At 41.3% G+C, this 23908-nt stretch overlaps 1 protein-coding gene across 4 annotated transcripts in view; it reads right to left on the reverse strand.

Annotated features, from left to right (window-relative positions):
- tpm4a (tropomyosin 4a) overlaps positions 1-19816 on the reverse strand; it is a 33762-nt gene extending 13946 nt beyond the window's left edge. The window contains exons 1-2 of one of the 4 annotated variants that reach the window (XM_050054642.1): positions 19468-19814; positions 15859-15984 (exon numbers count right to left, since the gene is read on the reverse strand). In XM_050054642.1, the coding sequence (XP_049910599.1) occupies positions 15859-15984; positions 19468-19581 (240 nt within the window). In that variant the 5' untranslated portion in view covers positions 19582-19814. Of the gene's footprint in view, positions 1-6864; positions 7417-15858; positions 15985-19467 lie in introns of those variants that run through there. The other 3 variants (XM_050054643.1, XM_050054644.1, XM_050054645.1) reach the window with 3 other exon arrangements.
- Between the last annotated feature and the right edge of the window lie 4092 nt (positions 19817-23908).

Consider the following 23908-nt stretch of genomic DNA (forward strand, 5'->3'; position numbering starts at 1 on the left):
TGCCAATATCCAATATGTAACACCTCATTGGACCGATAGCTGACACTGATATCGATATATCCACTTTTTCCCTACCTAGTTTTAGTGATCATCAAGTCTCTGCTGTAGTGGAATTAACATCATATTATGCATGCATAATCTTGTCGTGATGGCCCACCAGCAGATGGAGACAGGAAATACAATACTTTTCAGTGTATGTAATACTCATTCATTGTGCAAATCAAATAACTGGCTCATGATTACGTGGGTTACATATGAATCGTGGTGCATTACTTTTCGTATGTATGCATACAAAAAGTGCATGGGAACAGCATGCTGGTAGCTGTTTACAGTCTTTAGGCTAAGCTAACCAGCTGCTGGCTGTAGTGGGATCAATCTCATTTAACTCGAGAGCTCAAGACTACAGAGAAAAAGCAGTAAGTGTATTTCCCAAAATGTCAGTCCAATGTCAGTGCTGCCTGGTTATTCTGAGCAGCGTCAATAAGTGCCACAAACTAAAACACAGTGGAATACAGGACTGATGTGCCTTTCCCTTCCCCTCTCTGTCACTGGTGTCGACTTAGTAAACAGTGTTACCGCCTGACTTGAAAATACAGCACAGTTCCACTGGGAGTGCCTTAAGAAATACCTGAGTGTATTACATGTATTAGAGACAGGATCAAGGACAAGTGAAAGAGGAATCTAATTACTGGCTGATTCCAGGGCAGTGGGCTAATGAGCTGCACAATGCTGTTGGGGTTCAGGGGAAGTTATTCCTGACACCGACTGCAGCTCGCTACTCTCGGTGTGAATGTGCCTCTGAGAGTGTAATCTTTTCCCATAAAGATCTGGCATGCAAAGAGAGCTGCTCACAATGTATAAGCCTGCCTGTCATGAGGTGCGATATGTAAAAGAGGGTCATTAAACTTCCAGACAAGCGTCACAATGAGATCTCTCTCTCTCTGTGCAGAAAGTAATTTGTCAGACTTTCTCACAGGTCTTGAGCTAGTTTGAGTCTTTTGTTCAGGCTCTGACACATAGCACTGAAGTGTCTAATCCTGACAAGAGATTCATCACAACCAATTTCTGAGAAGGCTCTTCAGGGGGCAGTTGTCCTTCTTGGTTTTGTTGGAATTTACATAGATCTTAATGACATTTTAGGACAACAGCACAGGTCTTCAATAGTGTGGCTTCTGAACAAACAGAGAGCAGGTGATTTAACTACTAGCAATCATAGCAGCAGCTTATCCCAGCAATAAAACTTTATATACATCTTTTCAGGCTAAATTAATACCATTTCTACTCTGCAGTACAAGCAGACAAACTGATCCAGCTTTGGCAAATGCATCACTGAAAATGTTATAAGCATCTCACTGAGCCTTGCATGCAGAAATAAAGTAAAACACCAACATCATTTCCACTCTCTAAATGCTACTTAATGACATTACGGCAAATTTAGCCTCGCTAGCACCAACCCACACCCCGGTCTGCATAATCAGCTAAGCCACAAGCCACTGACATGGGAGTTTTCTCCAGAATACCAACGACTGCTAAAACGCATCAACATGTGGCAGTTATATTTGGAAAGTTGAGCTATTCCCAGGGAGAAAGTCCAAAGAAAACAGTGAAACCAGGAAGTAAATCTTTCCACAGAATCTGCTGGAGTCTGCTAGAGGCCTGGCGGAGAAACCGTCAAGCCCGCTGACCGCACCAACCAGCAAACAGATGAAACCTCTACTTCATTCTGACAATCTGATGAGATGAAGGAAGTATGTCTAAATTACTTCCTGCGATTAGCTTTCAATATGAGATGTAAGTGAAGTCAAATGAGCAAAGCTGTCATTATGTAGAAAACAATTTTAGTGTGTATAGCAAATCCAATGTCAATGTCATTGTGGTAGAACAGATCAAAAATTCTATGTACAGAGACAGATGGTTGAAATCAATAGTTGACCTTCATTGTCACAAGAAAATTACCTTCAAGTGAACTTAAATGAGTGGATGTGAATCTTTAAAAGGAGCAGTGTGTAGGACTTAGTGGCATTTAGCAGTGAGGACTGCAGCCAGCTAAAACATTTCCAATGTGTTGAGCATCAACTCCCGGTTAGGATTCCTTTAGTGTTCATTGTGCAGGAGGTTTTTACCAGGTGCCGAATTAACCGTAGAAGTTTGTTCCTCTCCAAAACAAATGGACACAGTGATTTAAAAAGGTAAAAATACTGAATAAAGCAGTTTCACTTTAAAATAAGTGTTTTTCCAAGGCTGTTCAGCTGGTTACAGAGGGCCTGCTAACTGCAACAGCTGAGGCAGAAACATGAATGGCCCTATATGAGCCAGTGTTTGGTTTGTCCATTAAGGGCTACTGTAGCAATATGGCGGACTTCATGGACAAGGACACCCTCCATATGTAGATATAAACATCTTCTTCTAAGGTAACAAAAACACAGCAATTCTCATTTTCAGGTGATCACACACTAAAGAAAACATAGTTCTTGTATTATATTAAATGTCTTTAATAAAACCCTACACACTGGACCTTTAAAATGTGTTTCAGTATTAAACTTTCACTTCACTACTGTTAACTAACATAGCAACACTCCGTCCACCACACACACTAATCTTCCTGTTGATCAGGGCTGCAGCTCAGGGACAGGAAGTGTTGGGAGTAGAAGCACAGGAAGTGCTGGACCAGAGCAGGCAGACAACATCCTGGGTGGAGCAGCTGGGGTGATGGTGGGAGGGGGGTTTGTCAGCGGGGGAGACTTGCTTCCCAACGCTTATACTTGAGCGCAGTGGAAGTTTTGAGTCCCACTTCCCCTTTTATCTAGTTTTAGATATGGATCGGGTACGCCACAATCTGCATTTCTGCATTCTCTGTGGTAAAACACAAATTATCACCGTGGCAACCATCTGTTGTCTGATGTAAACATGACTGTGCTGAATATAGCATTCAAAAATTTCAACTTCAAAAAGGGAAATAGAAACTTTTGAGCTTTTTATTCTGTTCTTTGCATCATTTTAAAGTAATTTTTAGTCCCATAAATATCACAAATAGTGACATGTATGTCGAGCGCCAAAGCAAAAATGGTAGATCTGCTTTTATATCATAAAAAAGAGCCAGTCTGGTTCATCTGTGCTGCTTTCAGGGTCATGAATGAAGTCCACATCCTCATCCTCAGCCTGACTCTCAACTGTTAACCCTCAACCACCATACAAGTAGTTGCTGCGAACACTGAAGAATGAACAGCTCATTGAGAATAACGGCCGTAAATAAAACACATCTAAGCAGGTCAAATGAGCCTTTCAAGACTGTGTCATTTCTCTGTAATCTCACAGAGCCTTAAAGCATTATCGAGCCGTTGAGTAATGTCTCCAGGGGCGTCAAAACCACACTAGAAATAACACGAAGCAATTACTTTTCTTTTTTAGTCAGATATGCGGCCAAGTGTTTCTTTATCGTCTGATGCCTCCACATTTTCAAACAGTGATTCATTACTTTAACGCGCTCAGCGAGGTTCCTGTTTTGATCTCCACCGTGTTCCAATGAAAAGGGGTTTTGTGCCGAGGAATAACTGCAGGTTGCCCTAATTATTCACATATGGGACCACACCAACCCCGCCACACAAGTGCATCGCTCTGACTTTGAATGCACATGGAGGGAGATGTGTGACAGCTGAGACTGCTTTCATACATTAAGGCCAACAAGAGACGGGATGGAAGAACTAAAACCAAAGGGTAAGGTATCCACTCGGAAAATGAAGGACTATTTGCATTTATAAGCAGGATTAACACTTTAAATACATCATTTACACTCACTATAATGTATATGCAAGCCGATATGGGGTCTTATTAAGTGTTTATTGATCTATTTGTCAACACTTTTAACTCCACCTCTGAAGCATCCATTACTGAGTATACACAGATAATGAATGACACTGACATAACACAGTTGCAGCTATAAAAAAAGTCTTAAATTTAGTCATTAATTGTTTAAAATGTCCTTATATCTACTTATAACTACATTAATGTAATGTGTTATGAACAATTTATTTACACACCGCTCATAAATGATAAATAGGCGGATTAAAATAAAATGTTTCCGTTAGTGTAGCATGTCTAAAATGCAAATGTTTAACTGTCAGCCAAGTTCTGAAAGCGCATTTTATCCTTAAAGCTTTATACTATTATTTAGAAAGATGTTTTCCAAATGGTGGATTTATCATTTTAACCATGAAATTTTCAGTTATTAAAATAATTTTTGACCACAAACTGCAAGTGTCTCTGCTTTTGTCTCTTAAGCAGTTTACATGTGCTGGGAAACACTCAATTAAATTAATTAAATTAAATTAATAGGAGGTGTGTGTCTTACTATCCCAAAAGATGAAAAATTAATGTGCACTACGCATTACCTACAATGCTTTTGATTTATTGCATGGCTGCAGGTTGGACACAATGATGTCCCTTAACAAAACAAACATTTATGGACAATCACATGAGCAAACAGCATCACGAAGCTTAATCTTCAACTAAATGTACTTTATAGGCTATGTCCCAACATGTAGTGACAAACACACAACTATGACCTCAACCTTAACTTAAAGACTGCAATTAGGCCATTTGATTACTGACGTGACTGAAGTAAACATACAAGTTCAGATCAGAACAGTAACCCACGAGCTGACCAAACGCCCACTTGTCAAATTGCTGTTACCTAATAGGCAGTCTGTAACAAAGGGGTAAGTCCTCCTGCACGCCAGCTCTTTTCATCATCTCAGCTCCCATATCTTTACAGCCACACCTTCCCCTCCCACTCTCCTTCAATCTTCCCTCTTGTCCTGTCATTAACCAGCTCCTATGCAAAGGATATGGCACCCGATGCCATAAAGCAGCACATGAAACAAGTAAAACTGTTACAAAACTGTGCCGGTAAGCAGGTTTTTCTTCCTCCAATCCAAGCTCTACTTTTTCTGAAGCTACGGATGTGGGCAGAGTCAAGAGACAGGCAGGTGACAGACATGGGTGAATACTCAGAATAAGTCATGAGTCACTTTCAACACTTTCATGCGTGTAGTGTGAGAAACCACACACTTGTGGAACGTCAGCAATGAGTTGCGCCAATTACAGTGATGAGTTGTGCAACTGCTGCTGATACTGTACGGTAAAATGTAAACACATGAAAGGGTGCAAAAGTAGAGCCACAACAGGGGCTGATATTTTTTTTTTACCAAATACCTCAATATTGATATTTAAATGATATTATATGGGTGACTATTGCTGCTGTCACACATTTGCACAATGAGATTTGTGATAAATAATCATCAGTAATGTGGATATAATGACTTAGTGGGTAAAGGCAAATAATAGAACAGCAAGACCAGCCTTGTAGTTTAGAAAGTCACATTACTTTACTGTAATTCAACATTTAAAACCAGGAAAAGACCACACTTTCACTATTATACTATCCAAAATCTAAGATGACATCTGGTCTCATGTCATACATAATGTCCACATAAATTGCCCAGCCATGGCTGAAAGTAACAATTATTTTTTATCACTGACTTAAGTTTGGTTTATAGAATGACAGCAAATAGCAAAAAAAATGCCCATGACAAGTTCCCTGAGCCCAAAATGACATCATTCAGCTCTTATTTTGTCTGACCACCAGTCAAAAACCCAAACTTATTCAATTTATTATCGAGAAAGCGCAATAAACTAGAAGATATCCACATCTAGAAAGCTGCAGTTAGGGGTGGAGGACAAAAATGGATACAGCACTGTTTTGCAATATTCTGTGTGTCTATATCGTATCATCACACAGTGCCAAGTATCAATGTTTGTATTAAATACAAATTCAACTTTGGGTAGTCTACTAGAATAATGTACTCAACTGCTTTTTCAGTCCACTAGATACATGTTGCTGCTGCAATAAAATGGCTGAAGTGAGATGATCAGACTAAAACTTTATCTTATTAGATAAAGCAGGTGTTGACACAGTTTTCCTTTGGGGCCAGTTGAAATACGGTAATAAATAGCAATATATTTTATCGCAATACCCAGCATATCGCAACATATTTACAATAATATCTTGACATAAGTGTTGCGATAATATTGTATTGTGGATCCTCTGGTCTAGCTGCCACCAGAGGATTTTTGCCACTTTAGCTTAAAAACAAATCCATAACAATAATGATCAACATTTGCTGTTGATGGACGAATCAGTTAAGTGAGTAAAAGTTTCAGCTCTAGTCTAAAATGGTACATTTTCCAGACTACTCTTCTGAATCCCTAATAACAGAGTAGGCATGCTTTTAAGTATATGGCCTTTATTTTCCTATCATCAGTGGAGGCAGGGTGGTATGGTGGTTGGGCATCCAACCAGGCAGCTGCTGCTGCTGGCACACATCCACCCTGCTGAAGTGCCTCTGAGCCACTCAGACTGAGATAGATGAATTTCCCTGGAGGGTCAAAACATTACCCTCCTAATCTAAATGTTGGCAGCTCTCACAGCTGCTAAGACCTAATTAATAAGTGTTTAGGAATATAATATCATTAATAAGAAGCAATCTGGTCTGCACACTGGCTTGAGTGCTGTCTACGTGGTCTACATTATTCACAGTAGCACAACAGCGGCCTGTAAATCAGGCAGGACTGCGCATGCGCACAGACCTGCAGGAATCCAAACTTTTTTCATTGCAGACCAACGCCTTGCATTGTGGCACAATCACGCCCGCGAATGAATCAATGACATGAACTAAGTTGCCTTTTTAGAACCCGAGAGGTGAATATGGACAGGTTAGGGTGACTGGGTGAGTCTGACAGGTGACAGCAGAGAGATATATGACAAAGGAAAGACCTAAAGCAAAGTAGAGGATTTGATTGTCTCACTTTCTCTCGGAGCTCCCGTTCACAGTCCAACTCTCTCTGTAGGGTCTGAGCCCGGTCCTCTGCCTCGTCGGCCTGCTGCTGCAAACACTGAATCTTCCTCTTCACAGCATCCACAGAGGTCAAACCTGCCATTGCTGACTGATTTCTGACTTAATTTAACACTAGTAGAGGAAAAAACGCAGTTAAGACTATTTCTGGGTTGTGCAAAAAAAAGTAGGCTACAGCCTGCTGCTTGTTTTGGTCTATTTAGGATAATAAAATAAGAAGAAAAATGACTTTGATCGGTGATTCAAAAAATCGATGTAGGTCCAAAGTCTTTGGAATGTAAAGAGTCGTTCAAGTGCAAGAAAAGTTATATAACCAGGAAGTAAGGTAATCCAGGTGTTCTCCAAATGTTTCCTCTGGTCTGTAGGAATGAGACGTTCATGAGCAGTGTAGAAAGTTGTCCCCGGGAATGTTGCAGCTTTTGGTCCGAACACTTCAGAGTTTGAGGAGGAGGAGGATTAGAAAAGCTGCGCAGCGAGGATAGCGGAGAGCGCCAGACTGTGGCGGAGGAGGAGAGAGATGATTGGGATGATGAGGTCAGAGAGGGCGGGGCGTGTGTCCTGTAGTGTGTGTGTGTGTGTGTGTGTGTGTGTGTGTGTGTGTGTGTGTGTGTAAAATCTGATCCCTGTGACTGATGTGATCACTGGTTCGAGAGTTTCCAAACAAAAAAAAAAAAAGAGCCATGATGAATTACTTTCAGATATTGTAAAGGCGCAGTGCCCATAGTTTAGATGTCACACATAAACTGGATTTGACAGTTTAATTTCCCGTCACAGACTTGACTTTAAAGTGAGAAGTTTCCATTCTGTTTAAAACATAACAGGCTATTTAATGTGGAGCATTTCATTGATTGGTATTGGCCCCGACACTGACTTTATGAACTGGATAGCATGTTGCCCGTGACCATCCATCCATCCATTACCATCCACTCATCCTGGGGCAGGTCACGCCAAGCAAGGCACCCCAGATGTCCCTCTCCCCATCAACGCTTTCCAGCTCCTCCTGGGGGACCCCAAGGCGTTCCCAGGCCAGATGAGATATGTAATCCCTCCAGCGTGTTCTGGGTCTGCCCCAGGGCCTCCTACCAGTTGGACGTGCCCAGAACAACTCCAATGGGAGGCGCCAGGAGGCATCCTGATCAGATGCCCGAACCACCTCAAATGACCCCTTTCGATGCGAAGGAGCAGCGGCTCTACCCCGAGCTCCCCCCAGATGTCCAAACTCCTTACCCTATCTCTAAGGCTGAGCCCAGCCACCCCACAGGGGAAAACATTTCGGCCGCTTGTATCCGCAGTCTCATTCTTTCAATCACTACCCAGAGCTCATGACCATAGGTGAGGGTTGGGACGTAGGTGGACCAGTAAGTCGAAAGTTTCAGGTTGGAGAGAGTTGCTGTGTCAAGTATCGCAGGGTCTTGTTCACAAGTGAGCATTGCCCATGACCAACCCACATTAAAGACAACTTCTTTGACATTGTCATAATAAAAGTTTCTCCTTACAGTTGCATTCATTTAGTCCTTGTGGACCACCAGTCTTGTATAAAATGATTAGAATGAGTTCGACACAGAAAAGTATTAATTCTGGTATATTGATATTGGTCAATACCCTGAGTTAGGGCCTTGACACAACAACCAGACGATTAATGTCAGGCCATTGGTAAGCTTCTGTCACCCTAGTTTTGGCAGTGTGTCCTGCACTGTTGGCCCTTGTCGGCCCTTGTCAGCTTTTATTCTCCAATTCAGCATGTTGAATCACTGTCAATAGACTGCGGGGCCCATTGCTGAATGAAATTACGCTGATTGGCAGTTCAGTTCAGTACATGAGAAGAGAAACATAAGCGGGGGCAGCAAACAAATGAATAAAATCATGAGACCAAAATATACTTCTTGTACTGGGTAAGATTATGTTTTTAGCCATTGAGCTCTTAAGCAAAAACAGCACAGTATGGCGCACGGTAAATATGTTTTGTTCTTTCAACATTGTCTTGTGTTGTTCTTGTGCTAACTGGCTAACTAGCATCTTGAATCTGTCCTCTCGGTCTTCTAGTTTCCCTTTTTTTTAATGATGATTACACACTACTGCCACCTGCTGGTGTAGGTGAACGTACGTGCTAGCAGGCCATTGGCTGTAGTCTCTGCTGTGTTTTCAAGTACAGCTTTTTGGCGTAGATACAGGCAACATAAGGTGATGCAACAGTCGGCCTTCGTCACCACTAGTTCTTTGATGTCGCTCTGGTATGTCTGGGCCTTTAGGGTATCAGAATCTGTATCAGGAGAGAAGAAGTTGGACCAATGCATTTCTGCCTTAGGGACCATAATATGCTGTAACACATTGGAGATCACAGACCCATTAAGATATTAAAATAGAACAATCTCAGAAAGGATCACTGCTTAGTTACACTGCTCAGAGTTCACAAATATACACAACCTGTGAAAGCTTAAAAGGTTGAAAATAAGTGACGAGATGTCTGAGATATATTGTGGAGACCTAGATGGATATATTAGACAGTATCAGCTCATTACAGATGTCTCTGTATAATCATACATGTCAGCTGATAAGGTGCCAGAAACTGCAGTATAAAAATGGGAAAACTGTGATTAAAATTACTTAGAAACATGACATGTTTTGTATATACCTGACAGCCTGAGAGCAAGTTTATTTTTCAAGTGTAAATTGTTCGTCAGTATCTTTTTCTTATTCTATAACAATAAACATGTTTTAAGTAATCCTTATAGTATGTTTTTGTTATGTAAGATTCTTTGTCATTTATCATTGACCTGACTAAATTGACGGCAAAAATCCAGCATCAGTGAGACTATAATATCACTGTTGCACCGTCAACTGGTTCATCATCTTAACAGTTCGCAGTGCAGTTGTTATATCAGATTCAACATTGATTAGCAGGCGCAGTCTGTTTTTTCCACCATTTTAGTTCATTTTAGTAACTCTTGTATTTATCGCACTCCTATTGTTACACTATTAGGCACTGGTTTTTGCTTTTGCTCCTAGAAAACACTTCTGTCTTGTATATTTGTATATTCTGCCAGATATTTAATACTCTATTGCTCTAAAACTGGACCCAGCGAGTGACCCTGCCTGGAAATCCACTGGTTGTCTGGTCGGTGAATTGCTAAAATTGTGGTTACTGTACTTATTGTTACTGTAATTTGAAGCATTCTCTGGCACAAGAATTTCCTTCAGGATAGATAAATTTCTGTTTAATTGAAATGGAGTTCAGTCTGTCAGTATGAGGTTTTGTGGGAACTTTGTGAGCTTGACTATGTTACAAAATTAAGTTTTGTGTTTCTGGACAAAACACAATGTTTGTCTGTGAAGTAAATTTCATGGTCAGTTTATTTCGGCTGTTATGGGTTTTTTCAAAGGATGTAAGCATGCATATTTTAGCAGAACTTGCTTTTCGTAAGTCACTGTTTAATGCTAATATGTTAGTAGCATGTCTGGTGATTCATTTTTTTTGTAAACCATAGTTTAACACCTTCTTTTAAAAACATTTGATAAGTAAATGGACATTAGATATAACATGCAGCAAACTAACCACAAAGTATATATAAACTAGTCCATACCCACTGAGTACAGCATACCATACCATGACTTAGTCATACCAAAAATTTGAAAAAAAAAACCCAACAACATTCGGCCACAGGGGGAGCCACAGCGATCGGTCGCATTGCGATCGGTCGCATTTTAGCCATTTTTAAGCATTTTTCTGTTGTTATAGCGCCACCCAGTTGCCAATTAGAGTTAAATTTCTCCAGTCACCTTGAGGCGTCCTGTTCTACATATCTACCAAGTTTAGTAAAAATCGATATGGCAGTTAGGCCTAGATAAGAAATTAGCTCTCTAGCACCCCCATTTTGTTTGATGGGGTCAATAATGGAGGGGTCCCCTCAGATTATGTGTGGTCATATGCCTACAAAGTTGCGTGGTGATTGGTGAAACCCTTGAGATGTTATACACCTTTATGTGATGAGCCACGCCCTCCGCAATATTCATTGCCTTATAGAAGCTCAGTTTTAGTAAGTTTTCAACTTTTGCCAAGAGGGAACTTTAGATATTGGTCCCTAGATTATGTTCACCCAGTTTCATGCAGATCTGTCAAACTTCCTAGGAAGAGATCGATTTTAAGTGTTTTTAGAAAAAGTCAAAATGGCGGAAAATCTATATCACTGGAAGTTATGGTTTCTTGAGGCAAATTTGTTCCTCATGAGGAGAGGCATCTCTGTGCAAAGTTTCATGTCTCTACGACATACGGGGCATGAGATATGCCCATTCAAAGTTTGCCATTTCAATTGGTTGCTATAGCGCCCTCCTTTGGCCAACTGATGTAATATTGCTTCATTCGCATCCTCCCGTGACCCTCTACCACTGTGCCAAATTTCACGTGGATTGACCAAGTCAGTGAGGAGAAAAACTTGGAACAGACACACCCACATACACACCCACAGACAGAGTTTTCGTCATTATATAGTAAAAAGATTCATATCAGACAAAGTCGTCCTCACAACATGGTTTTCTAGGAAATCTGTTATGTAAACGTTTAACAATCATGCATCATAAACCTTTCTATTTTGAGGAACTGTGTGATTGTTTGTCTTGAAGGCGTGAGCAAACTGATATCACCCACCACCTGCCTGCTCGCTGGTGATGTTCACCGTGTGGGTGTAAATCAGATTTATGCTGCATCCTTCATGTTGCTCTGCCTGCCCTGCCCGTGTTTACCCTCTCCGTTTCCTTTTCACACGGTTGGCCTCGTGAGCAAACAGGCCGGCTGGAACAAGCCGGGCAACAGATCTCAGCTCGCTTCAGTTCAGGTTCAGCTCAAATTCAGTCCTGCTGTTGACCGTGAAGAAGTAAATCTCTCACAATCAATCTCATCTGTTGATTGAGCCCTTCTGTCTGATTTGCCCATTTGCACCGGAAAAGCTGGGAGCATTGATTTCATTAGACACAGGAGTGTGGGGCTTTCTGTTTGCCTTAGCTGCATTCCTGACATACCAGAGCCCCCCTGCCTGCTCTCTGCTTTCCCTGCCCGGCTGCCCCCACAGTCCAGCTTTCCCTGAAAACTGTAACTGTTGCTGCTATGAGTGCTCTCATCAATACCTATATTAAAACAACCTTTAGCTCTGCATCCTGTACACCAATACTCTGATCTCACACTCCTGAAGATGGACTCTTTGTCTGGTTGCTTGAGCTGACAGAGAGCTGCGATGACCTAAATACCAGCGCTACTAGTCTATGGTGCAGGAGCTATTTTTTTATGATTCACAACTGCTGGCTTGTTGGGGTCTGTGGCTCACTGTTCTGCTTTCCCAGCCCCCTCCAGGTTTCCAATCTGGTCGTGCTCTCTGTGTGAATTGAGATGTGTAATGACTCGACTGCTGCCTCTAATAAGTGACATGTGGAGGGGGATTCATGGAAGCGCAGTAGAGCAGTTATACCGCCTGGAAATGTTGGTGTGTGTGTGTGTAGGCCCCACTGTAAATATGTGAAACAAAACCTCTATTTTTACCACAGTGGACGTTACACCTAGTCGGGCTCAAACCACCAACTTCAACAACCACTTTTTTCCAGGGGCCCACTTGACCCACTTTACATGTGAGGCTTCTCGGAGTTTATTTAATCACTGCGTGAGGATAATCCAGCATGTCTCAGCCTTGGTCTCAGTGTCTGTATGTCAGACACTTCCTCTCTCTTTGTGTGTAGTACAGCGCTGCATTTCCCTGGGATATCCTTCACAAGGCTCAAACAATACCACATCTTGGTGGCAGCTGGGAGAGGTTTTGTTTTCATCATTCTTCTCCCTGCCCACACAGTTTGCTTAGTAATGTTGCTGGAATGACTGGAGTTTTAGCTATTGTTATTGAAGTGGCATTTCACTGCTAAACTGATATGATCAGTATCTTATCTGTGTCTTGTACATAATTGAGTATGTTTACAGGTATACTGATATTACACGATTAATCTGAATGTGGCAATATTCTGACTTTGTTGTGGGTCATGTAAACAGCATTTTTGGTTTGGATTTTCTGAATTTTTCAGAACGTAGCATTTTCCAATTAAGGGTCTGTGTCCACATAGCATTTTAATTTTTATTTTTACAGCACCACTGTCCTTTCTAAATCATTCCAGAGGAGGAGAGAGCGTATGAAGCCGCCTAGAGAAACAGCGCTGAGCCCAGCATCTTCTTTCGGAGCATAGTTCCTTTTTTGTTTGGCCACTCGGAGCACTTCTAGTCGAAAGTCTCTGAACTTTTGAGAAAGGTGCTAGTTACGCCACTACTGCGTCTTTAGCTAGCTACGGTCCATCCTGAGCTATATGATATGTCAGTCACAGACTATCACAACAAAGACAGAAAAGCCCTTTTGTGGGAGCTGATTGGCCGTACATTACTTAGAGTATGCACAGCTGCATTTCAGCACTGGTTGCTTGAGCATATTTAGTAGAATATTCATTTTGATTAGCCATGTAAACAGCTCTGTAGGAGCATTGTCTGTTTCAGAATAAGAGCAGAAACCAGAATATTTTGTGCCAGTAAACATAGTCAGTGATCCTAAAAACGGAATTTGTTTATACTCTCTCCCTCTCTCTCTCTTACACACACATAGGCACACACACACACGAGTAATCACACAGGCCTGTGTACACATGCACTAAAATGCCAGAGGAACCACCACTGAGAGATATACAGCTCTGTGGTTTGTGGTTTTGCCAACAATCTAAAATATGATCTGTCTTCCCAGATTGCCGCTGATTAGCCACGGGACAACTGACATTTCCAATGTTCCGCTACATTTACTGAAATTAATTATTTGTGTATACAAAAATATTCTCCCGAATCTGAGAGTTCATTCAGCTGTGATGTGGAGGATACAGTCATCCTGTTGTAGGATCACGCTGTTTAAGATTTGTATAGGATTCCTCAGTGGTAGAAGATCAGATTTTTTACTTCAGTAAAAGCAGCAATAGTACAGTGTCAAAAGACGTCTACTAAGAGTAAAAGTTCAGCATTAAAACATTTACTTAAAGGAGAACTTGAACACTGATTTTACACATTAAAGTCTGTTCACAACCCAGTGATGGCAGTGTAGGCAGCTGTAATCAGGCCAGCTGATTTGGCCTGATTCTGGGGCGTCATTCATACCAAGTCTCAACCACGTCAAGTGACCGAATGCCGCTGGGCCAATTTAATCTGGCATGCCGAGTTTGGGCTGATGCTGGGCTAGGTCATTTCTGATCGCAGTGTCAGCAGCCAGAATCAGGTCAGCCCAATTCTAGGGCATCCTTCATACTACATACATACATGCATAGTCTCAACCGAGTCATATGTCTTCGTTATTTGACATTAGCTAGTTCCTAAAATGTTCAGGCAGAGGCTACTTGCTGTAGCTCTGGTTGAGGGTGAGAGGCTGTCAGTGAATAGTTTGTTGGGCACAGGGAAACGGAGATCTGTGTGGGTACATGAGACCCTAAAAAAGAGGGTGGATCACAGGGAGTACCACCAGTTGGTCCAGGAGCTTCTTCTCAATGATGGCCGTTTCCAGGCATATTTTAGGATGACTCTGGGGCAATTTGACAACCTGCTGTCTATCGTCGGGTCGTATAGCTCTGGGTATCCAGCAACCGCTACCACCAGTTTCTCCTCCAGTGTTTACCAACTGTAAACTTGTTGTCGTGACCACCACAGGCCCGCCTCTCAAATCATCCGATTGGACAATGGGAAAAGAAATGGCAAAATAAAAAATGGCGTGGGGCGTTTTTCTCTGCTCTGCTAGTTTTCATCTCGAGGAGGTCAGAGCGCTTTGGCAGAAACGCCAAGTGCATCGCGACGCAAAAAAACTCTAGCAAAATGCTTCTTTCTCATTAAAAACAATCACAAATAGGTGCCTCCAGCTGCTAAAATGCTTTCTGTGTGATCAGAGTACAAGACATCATATTTTATGAGCTGATCACGTTTTGTACAACATAATCTTGATTTACGAGGTAACTAGTAACTACAACTTCCAGATAAATGTAATGTGAAGTAACATAAAGTGGAAACACTCAAGTAGAGCACAAATACATCGAGACTGTACCTATAAAGTTCTGTATTTGAGTAAGCGTCCCACTCTAGACATCAACACCTACAGTATAAAAGATGGAAAGTGTGGCCATGCTGATAATCACATGACATTTAACAGTGAAAGCAAAACAATATTTCTATATTTCTGTCATACTGTTGTTATTACAGCAAAGTACATGTACACAAACTGTCTGAGCTGTCACACTGTACGTTTACATTAATATACAAGCTTCATCCGCCCAAATAGGGATGATGATGAACAACAGTGTGGTTTGACTGTTAATCCTCTCTGCTCTGGTTTACTGGTTTGGAGGACCTCAGTGAAGTTGTGTGTGTGTGTGTGTGGGTATGTGTGTGTGTTTGGGTGAGGGGGCTACAGTTTATCTGTACGCTCATCTTTCAGGAGTGGCTGCACAGGAATGTAACCGTCTCTGAAGTGCTCCAAACCATTCATTGTGGATCAAAGTAAAGCCACAGCTGGTGCTGGCTTAGAACCATCCAGCTGTGGAATAATGAGCTGTGGTTTTCAGTAGTGCCATGGTAACGTGACTGTGTGTCAAAGTCGGAAAAAGCTAGTAATTAACGACAAGGGCAGAAGCCTCTTGTCAATATTCATACTCCTGCTCAGGATTTGATATGAAACAGTGCTGCATGATTATAACTGTGGAGGAATGGAGGTTTCATTTCACATTTTCAGTCAAGTGAAGTGAAACTTAGCCATCCCAGAACCCTGCTCCTTCTGTGTGTGTGTGTGTGTGTGTGTGTGTGTGTGTGTGTGTGTGTGTGTGTGTGTGTGTGGTGTGTGTGTGTGTGTGTGTGTGTGTGTGTGTGTGTGTGTGTGTGTGTGTGTGTGTGTGACTCTTCACTCACATCTGCAGCCGTCTTCTCAGACAGCTCCAGTTTCTCTTGAGCTTCTTTCAGGCCCTCAGAGAATTTATCCAGTTCGTCCTCCGTCTGCTTCAGCTTCTTCTGTAGGTCCAGCAGCTCCTCCTCCAGCTACAACAGGACAGACTGTTAGTCCAGTTCACCACACCGTGTCTGGTTCCTGTGTTTTTAACCAAATATGGGTTTTATTTAGCCAACCATTTTCCCCACTTCCCCCTGTTTGGCATGAAACAATTCCTGTTGACTCCACCATTCCTCCACCATTGACCCAAGGAAGTAAAAATGTGTTCTACTCTATTCTTCTTTATTCTGCTTTGTTCAACTCTTTTACAGTCTATTTGGTTTCATTCTATACAGTTCCATTCTATTCTATTCTTCTTTGCTTTTTTCTGTTGTATTGTATTGTATTGTATTGTACTCTATTCTGTTCCATTTTGTTCTGTTTTATTCTGGTCACACCCATTCCTTTTCATTCTGCTCTATCTTATTCTATTCTGCTCTGTTTTGTTCTGTTGTATTCTGTTCCATTCAGCATGGTTCGATTCAGCTCCACTCCATTCTGTTCTGTTTGGTTCTATTCTACTTAAATCTGTTCTGTTCCATTTCATTCATTTCTTTGCCACTCTATTCCATCACATTCTATTCTGATCCATTCTGTTACATTCTGCACTATATTTTCTATTCTATTCTATTCTATTCTATTCTATTCTATTTTTTTGTGTTGTGACGTGTTCTGTTCTGTTCCTTTCTGTTCCATTTCGTTCTGTACTATTCTGTTCCTCTCTTCCATTTCATTTAATTCTACTCTATCTTATTCTGTTCTGTTCTGTTTAGTTCCACGCTGTTCTGTTCCATTCCATGCAGTTCTATCCTGTTCCATTCCATTCCATTATAATTATATTCCATTCTGCTCTGTTGAATAGTACACTCTATCCTATTCTATTTTGCTCTGTTCAGTTCTGTTGTATTCTGCTCTGTCTTATTCTTTTCTGTTCTGTTTCGTTCTATTCTATTCAGTTCTATTTTGTTCCATTCCATTCCATTATTACTATATTCCATTCCGCTCTGTAGAACAGAACATTCTATCCTATTCTATTCTGCTTTGCTTTGTTCTGTTGCATTCTGTTCAGTTTGGTTCTATTCTGCTCAAGTCAATTTGTTTTGCTCTGTCCCATTCTATTCTACTTAATTCTGTTCTATTCCATTCTGTTCTGTTTCATTTCACGCTGTTGAACAGAACATTCTGTCCTATTCTGTTCTGCTCTGTTTTGTTTTGTTGTATTCTATTGTGTTCAGTGCGGCTCTATTCTGCTCCAGTCAATTCAGTTTTGTTCTGTTCTGTTCTACTCTGTCTTACTCTATTCTGTTCTGTTTTGTCCCGTTCTATTCTATTCAGTTCTATCGTGTTCCACCCCATTCCATTATATTATATTCCGCCCTGTTGAACAGAACATTCTATTCTATTCTATTCTATTCTATTCAGCTCTGTTCTGTTGTTTTCTGTTCACTTTGGTTCTCTTCTGCTCTAGTCACTTCTGTTATGCTCTGTTCCATTCTATCCTGTTCTGTTCTATTCAGTTCTATGCCATTATATTAAATTATATTCCATTCTGCTCTGTTGAACAGAATATTCTATCGGATTCTATTCTGCTCTGTTTTGTTCCGTTGTGTCCTGCTCTGTTCGGTTCGGTTCTGCTCTACTCAATTCTTTTCCATCCCCTTCCATTCTGTTCTTTGCTATTCTGTTCTGAAGTAAAAATGTATTCTACTCTATTCTTCTTCATTCTGTTATGTTCAACTCTGTTACATTCTATATGATTCTATTCTATTCTATTCTGCTCTGTTTTGTTCTATTCTACTATATTGTCTTCTATTCTGTTCTATTTTATTCCAATCCTTTTAGTTCTTTTTCTGTTGTGGTCTGTTTCGTTCCATGATGTACTATTCTATTTTATTTTGTTCCATTATATTATATTATAATATATTATATTATATTATATTATACTGTTGATGTTGAACAGAACACTCTATCCTATTCTATTCTATTCTGTTCTATTCCCTCTTGAACAAACACATCTCACTCTAACAGAGGTTAAATAAATACACTGAACTTTGCATCAGTTTTACCCCTGAAACTTTCAGCAGCTTAAAAACCTCTGTTGATATGACCACAGTGATAAAACACATCCATTGATTTTAGCATGTTTGTTCTGCCCTCCAGTAATCACTCAGTCTGATGAGTCGTCGTTAAAGTCAAAGTGTTTGAATTCAGAGTAGTGATAAAGCAGCAGCGGCGGCTGATTTGGGAGTCTAATTGTATTTATGATGTTTGGGAACATTTAAATGGTAATGGTTTACTATCAGTCCCTCATGACGTGATCACTGGTATGCAGAGCTGAATCCTCTCTCTCACACACACACATGTACACACTCACAGGGTTAAGTGTTCCCCCTAATCAGTGTTCCCCCCTGAGCCCATGAAGTCCCTCTGATAATCCTACTGAATTCCACACTGTCATTCTCTCCTGGTGTCTAAAAATACAGCTGTTATCAGTGAGAGCACACAGGCGCCTGGGACCATGGGCCTAATGTGTGTGTGTGTGTGTGTGTGTGTGTGTGTGTTCAGTCCCTTATTTGTGTGTCCATTTGCATGCTTCTAATGTGTGTGTGATGTCTCCTGTGTTGGATACACCTGTCAAATTGGCTGTATGACAGACTATGACAGGCTCCATTAGCTCTCTTCAGACTGGTGCTGGAGGGAGGGATGGAACCACTTTGTCCTCCCCTGACACCAAATCCTGATCCTGGGTGTCTCATCACCTGAAGTGGCCAAAACCTCCATGCGGGGGGTTTGATAAGCCTTCTTTGAGCCTGACTGTAAACAGCATTAACACTGACATGTGTGTGTTGTTCAGGTGACGTGGTGACTCAGAAATCAACCATGGCGTTAAAGTTGGTGTTTATATTTTTGGATGGTCTTTTTATTAGGTGATGAATTTTAGCTGGAATTGAACTACGTGATTATCTTACACAAAATGGAGACTATAAAGTTTCAAGGGCTTATCCTGACAGCTTCGCCTGACCTTTTAAGGAGGTGTTTGTGTTTCACATACTGCCACGAACATTTATTGAATTTACAATCCAGCCTGTAAACGGTATTTATATATATTTTTAGCTGTGATATGGTAAAGTAGAACAGTAAATTAGCTGTGAGGAATGTGGTATAGATAAATGGGAAGTGTTTACAGACAGTTTCCTTCAAGGTATGTCTGGTATGGTGATTAACTTAAGTACTGGATAAAGAGAAAAGCCTTAAAGCAAAACCTTAAGTATGCCCTGTGCTGGGGCTGGAGCTTTTTTTTCCAGCAAATACACTTTGCAGCTCATTTGCCAAATAATGAGCACTTCCTCCAGGTACTAAATTCTTTGCTCTTTTAATTGGATTGTTTTGCAGTTATTTAAATCCTTAATTTTATTGCTGCTTTTTTATTTATTGCTTTTTAACTGACCAAAAATACTTTTATACTCCTGACACTGTCTCTGTCATCCCTGCTAGCCCATCCATCCCTCCCTGTCCTCCTCCTTCATTCCCACCTGCTTGCATTTGTCCTCTGCTGCCTTCTTGTCCGTCTCCGCCTGCTCTGCCCGGTCGATGGCGTTCTCCTTGTCCAGTTTCAGCATCTGCATCTTCTTCTTGATGGCCTCCATGGTGCCTGCTTGGTTGGTTGGTCTCCCTCTTTGAGATGTGAAAATGCAGCTTCAAAAAGCACAAGTCTCCTCCTGTGTTGAGATGTTGGAGATTCGGTCTTATGCACGGTACCGAAGAAAGCTGGAGTCCAACAAAGCTGCAGAGAAACAGAGAAAGAGATAGAGAGACAGAAAGGGGGAGAAAGCAGGAAAGAGACAGAGGGAGCTGTGAACAGAGATGCAGAGTTGATCCCTATATGGGTAGTTATTTAAACTGCAACAGAACCTGCCTCCAGTCTCTGATCACCCCCTCCTCCCCCTCCTCCTCCTCCTCCTCCTCCTCCTCCCATGTTCTCATCCACCCTCCCTCCCTCCTTTCATCCTTTCTCTCCATCCTCTCCATCCAATTGCTCCTTCACTCACCACTCTGCTTCACCTCCATCCCAACTCCCCGACTATCACTCTCTCAGACACGTACTCCACCCTATCAAACCACCCGTCCAGGGTCTTTCTAAGGACTGGTCTGGCTTCTCCACTCCACTTACTCACTCTTCAAACGTGGCTGATCTCCTTATTTGGATTGCTGTGTTTTCAGAGAGAGAGACAGGAGGGAGAGGAGCCCAGGTCCTGTTTCCACATTTAACCTCCTGTCAGTGGATAAAGAGTCCCACTGGCACACACAACATCTCACACTCGGGGCCTTCAAGAGTGTGTGTATATAAGAGGAGGAGAGAGGGAGACAGTAAAATGCAAAGCAGAGGGAGGGAGAGTCTGAGAGATAAAGAAGGACAGAGACAGAGTTCCCATGCTGTAATCACAATGTCATAATATTTGGGCATTAAAGCCGAAGGTGGTGCCCTATCAAAAGCCGCGGGGACTTATGGTGACTTAAACTAGACAAACAGATGCCATGATAATGTGGTCTGAAAGAAAAACACAAAACCAGCTGGTATGAACAACAGATGCAAACAGAGATGATTAGGGATTAAATGAACCGGGTAATAATTTTCAGGGATTAGTTTGTTTCACTTAGTTGTATTACTCAGCGAGGTGGTATGATGGTAACAGGCCTGGCAGGCACAGGCTCCAGGGCCCAATGTGTCAGGAACCAGCGCTCAAATTAACACCTACTAAGCAGGAAGAGACTCAAAAATGCCACAAAGATGCAGAGGAACCACAAAGAGACACAAAACAGCAGCTTAAAAAAGAGGCAAAACCACCTCAAAGTCTCTTTTGTGTATCTGTGCCCTGTGGCCTAATGTCCCATAAGCCGCCCATAGTACAACCTTCACATCCTGCAAATGTGTGCCTCTATCATGTCACCACTGAGCTATTTTGGTTTTATTGACTATGTGATGTCATTCAGACAGATCCTGTGTGGTTATTTCAGATGTGATCATCAGGGGCAGCAGAAAAAAAGAAAATGTGTCAGAAGTTATGAGAAACCATCTGAAATTTGAGCCCTGAACTCCGTGCACTTGATATTTGAGTTTGGTGAGTGAGGGATGAAAGCAGACAGAGAATCCGAGTTCATGTGAACAATGGAGACCAGTGTTGCTCATAGAGAGGGGGATATGTGGAAAGATGGATGGCCCTCAAAGGAGGAGATGTATAGATATGAATGTATGCATACAAGGACACACACTTATTTACCAGGACGGGTTGCACCAGCTATTCATCAGTAACTTTGTGTGAATATCTAGCTGGTTTCAAACTAACTATGGGTTTTCTAAATCTGACTGCACCATTAAGACTTGAAACTTAGCTCGTAGCAAGTAATCTCAGTGTAAAGTGTAGATTTTGTGGTGCAACCCTTTTGAATAGTGATACATTTATATAGTTTACACGTATGTTGTAGTCGGCTTAGACTGAACTCCTAATTAGGGATGTGCTTCTGGCTCCCGCTTGTATCATCCTTCAGCCACTGTGTATTGGCTTTTAGTATCTTGGCAGCCGCACTTCACCAGACTAACCAAGTTAAAAATAAAGGGCATTGCTCAGATAGCTGGTGAACCAAAACTCTGTAAGAGAAATGTGACATAACACCGCAGCTTTATAGCCACCAAATACTGCTGATGTATGCACAACAGCCAGTGTGTCTAAGACGCTTACCAACATCAGCTCCCATTTCACCTGACAACCTTTTTTCCCCCCCGTAGTTCCTTTTTCTTTGCATTCACATGTGTGCAGGCCAAAGTCAGCTGCAGCTTCTATCTGTTATATAACCGTTAGAACTACAAATGCAGTCATTAAGAAGCTATTGTCAAAATGGCAGTGTATCATATTATTAACACCTACTATAAATCCATATTTTTGGTATTCTGAGACAGACGTTTTGAAGAACTACAGGCTTTACTGCTACAGATGTAAAGAGTCTGTTACATAACACGGCATAATTTACAAAGATCAGTTATGACCGTTGGAATGCGGACCTTCTGACCACTCCACCTCCCCGTTCGATCTTACGTGAAACATTAGGTTTTGATTCAAAGCATCTGTTCTCTTTGCCTTCAAAGCATTTAGACACAAAAGCCAGGATAAAATAAATGGCCAATATCCTGAAGAAAGTTCTCAGCAAGGTTTTATTAGGAGTAAATGTGTTGCACAGCGTGAAGAGAAGCCCTGCTGAAACTCTGCGCTGTTCTCAGCTGTTGATGGGAGTTGCAGCTGTCTGTGGTGTTGATGTGGAGTTGAAAAAGCTAATCCACAACCAAAGTGTCCCTCCTTCTTTGGAAGGGGAGATACAGCCAGGAACAGACTAACGGGTGAAGAGAAAAGGATCACACAATCACCCATCTAGCTTCACGTTTCTGGTCAGGTGATCTGTACAGAACATCATAATCAACTGTTGCTTGGTGTCTGGCAGCGTTTCAAGGTGACTGCAGCTTAAATAACAGTGTGAAGTGATAAGAAGGGGCTTTGTATTGTTGTTGCTTGACTGTTGGAAGCTGTTGTGGCTTCATCATGTTTCACAATGCAAACAGGAGCTACAGTTTCAAGGTGGCGTCACAAGTAGTGTACAAATTTGGAGGGAATGATCCAGACTAGTTTTACGTATTCAACTAGATGTAGCCCAGTAGATTTTATTCTTTTTAGATTTAAAAGTTCAGTGGGGAAAAACACTTCTTTATATATGGCTGCAATTGAATGTAATAATCTTCCAGTATCTCTGAAACTGATTGAAGCAGAGAGAAATTTAAGCAAGCTTTGAAGAAATGGTTTGCAATAGTCTCCCATAATAGGGACCATGCAAATCTGATACAGTGTTGTCCTTTTATGTTTCTTTTATTTCTGTATGTGATTATATGGGTATTGTATTTGTGCCTTCCAGTCTTACCAGATCTTCTGGAATCTGGCATCTTGCCCCCCAACAGGATCACAATGGAAACAAGTCTGTGGCTTTCTTGTGTAATTTAATCCTCGACAATTGTAGATGTATGTGATTGTGCTGTCTTCAGGAGAAGCAGTTTCATTTGTATTTTATGATTGTCAAATAAATCTTTTTATCTGCTGTGTATACAGATATCTATTTATCTAACTGTTGTGTGGTTCAGAATCATGCAATATACTGTAAAGCTTGGATAAAATGAAGCATGGATTGTTGATTTTTTTCGTGACACTGGGATAGGCTGCAGGACCAATAATAAATTACATTTATTTTTGGATGATTTGGTTTGGATGAATCAGCTTTATGTCAGATTTGTTGCAAAATTCATGGCAATCCGTTCAATATTTATCATGAAAATTCACTCAAAACCAAGGAGGTCAACATCACGGTGGTGCCAGACAAAGTCAAGCGATCACCGGAGTCATTGGGATTTCTCCTCTGGGGACCATGAATGTCTGTACAAAAGTCATGGCAATGCATCCAATTGTTCTTGAGAGATTTCAGTCTGGATCAAAGTGGTGCAACGATTGGCAGACTGAAACGTTCTCTTATACAACAGGTTGTATGCAGTGGTGTACTACTAGGTAGACGGGTAGGTTACCAAGGAGGAAGTGGGTGTATCCTACTATATATTCAATACATATACTCACCCCCAGCTTTTCAAATACTGACATTTGGTCAGTGGCCTGTCTTGTTAAAATATAATGCACTAGGTACCCCTCCTGCGACAGTTTTGGACGTTCAGGTAAGGCAAGTCAATTACATTTGTTACATGCTTTGTCGCTTTTTAAAATAAACTTCCATTTTAACAGGAAATGTACTTTTTCTGCTTGTTTAAAGGTAGGATCTGGAGGATTTTCAAACAAAACAAAATATAGACATATACAAATGAAATCCTGCTTAATCATCACCTATGGGCTTCTACTCATGTGTGGTGGTGACTCTGTTTGCAGAGCTCCT

This window comes from Epinephelus moara, chromosome 10 (assembly GCF_006386435.1).
Source record: "Epinephelus moara isolate mb chromosome 10, YSFRI_EMoa_1.0, whole genome shotgun sequence".
NCBI lineage: Eukaryota > Metazoa > Chordata > Actinopteri > Perciformes > Serranidae > Epinephelus > Epinephelus moara.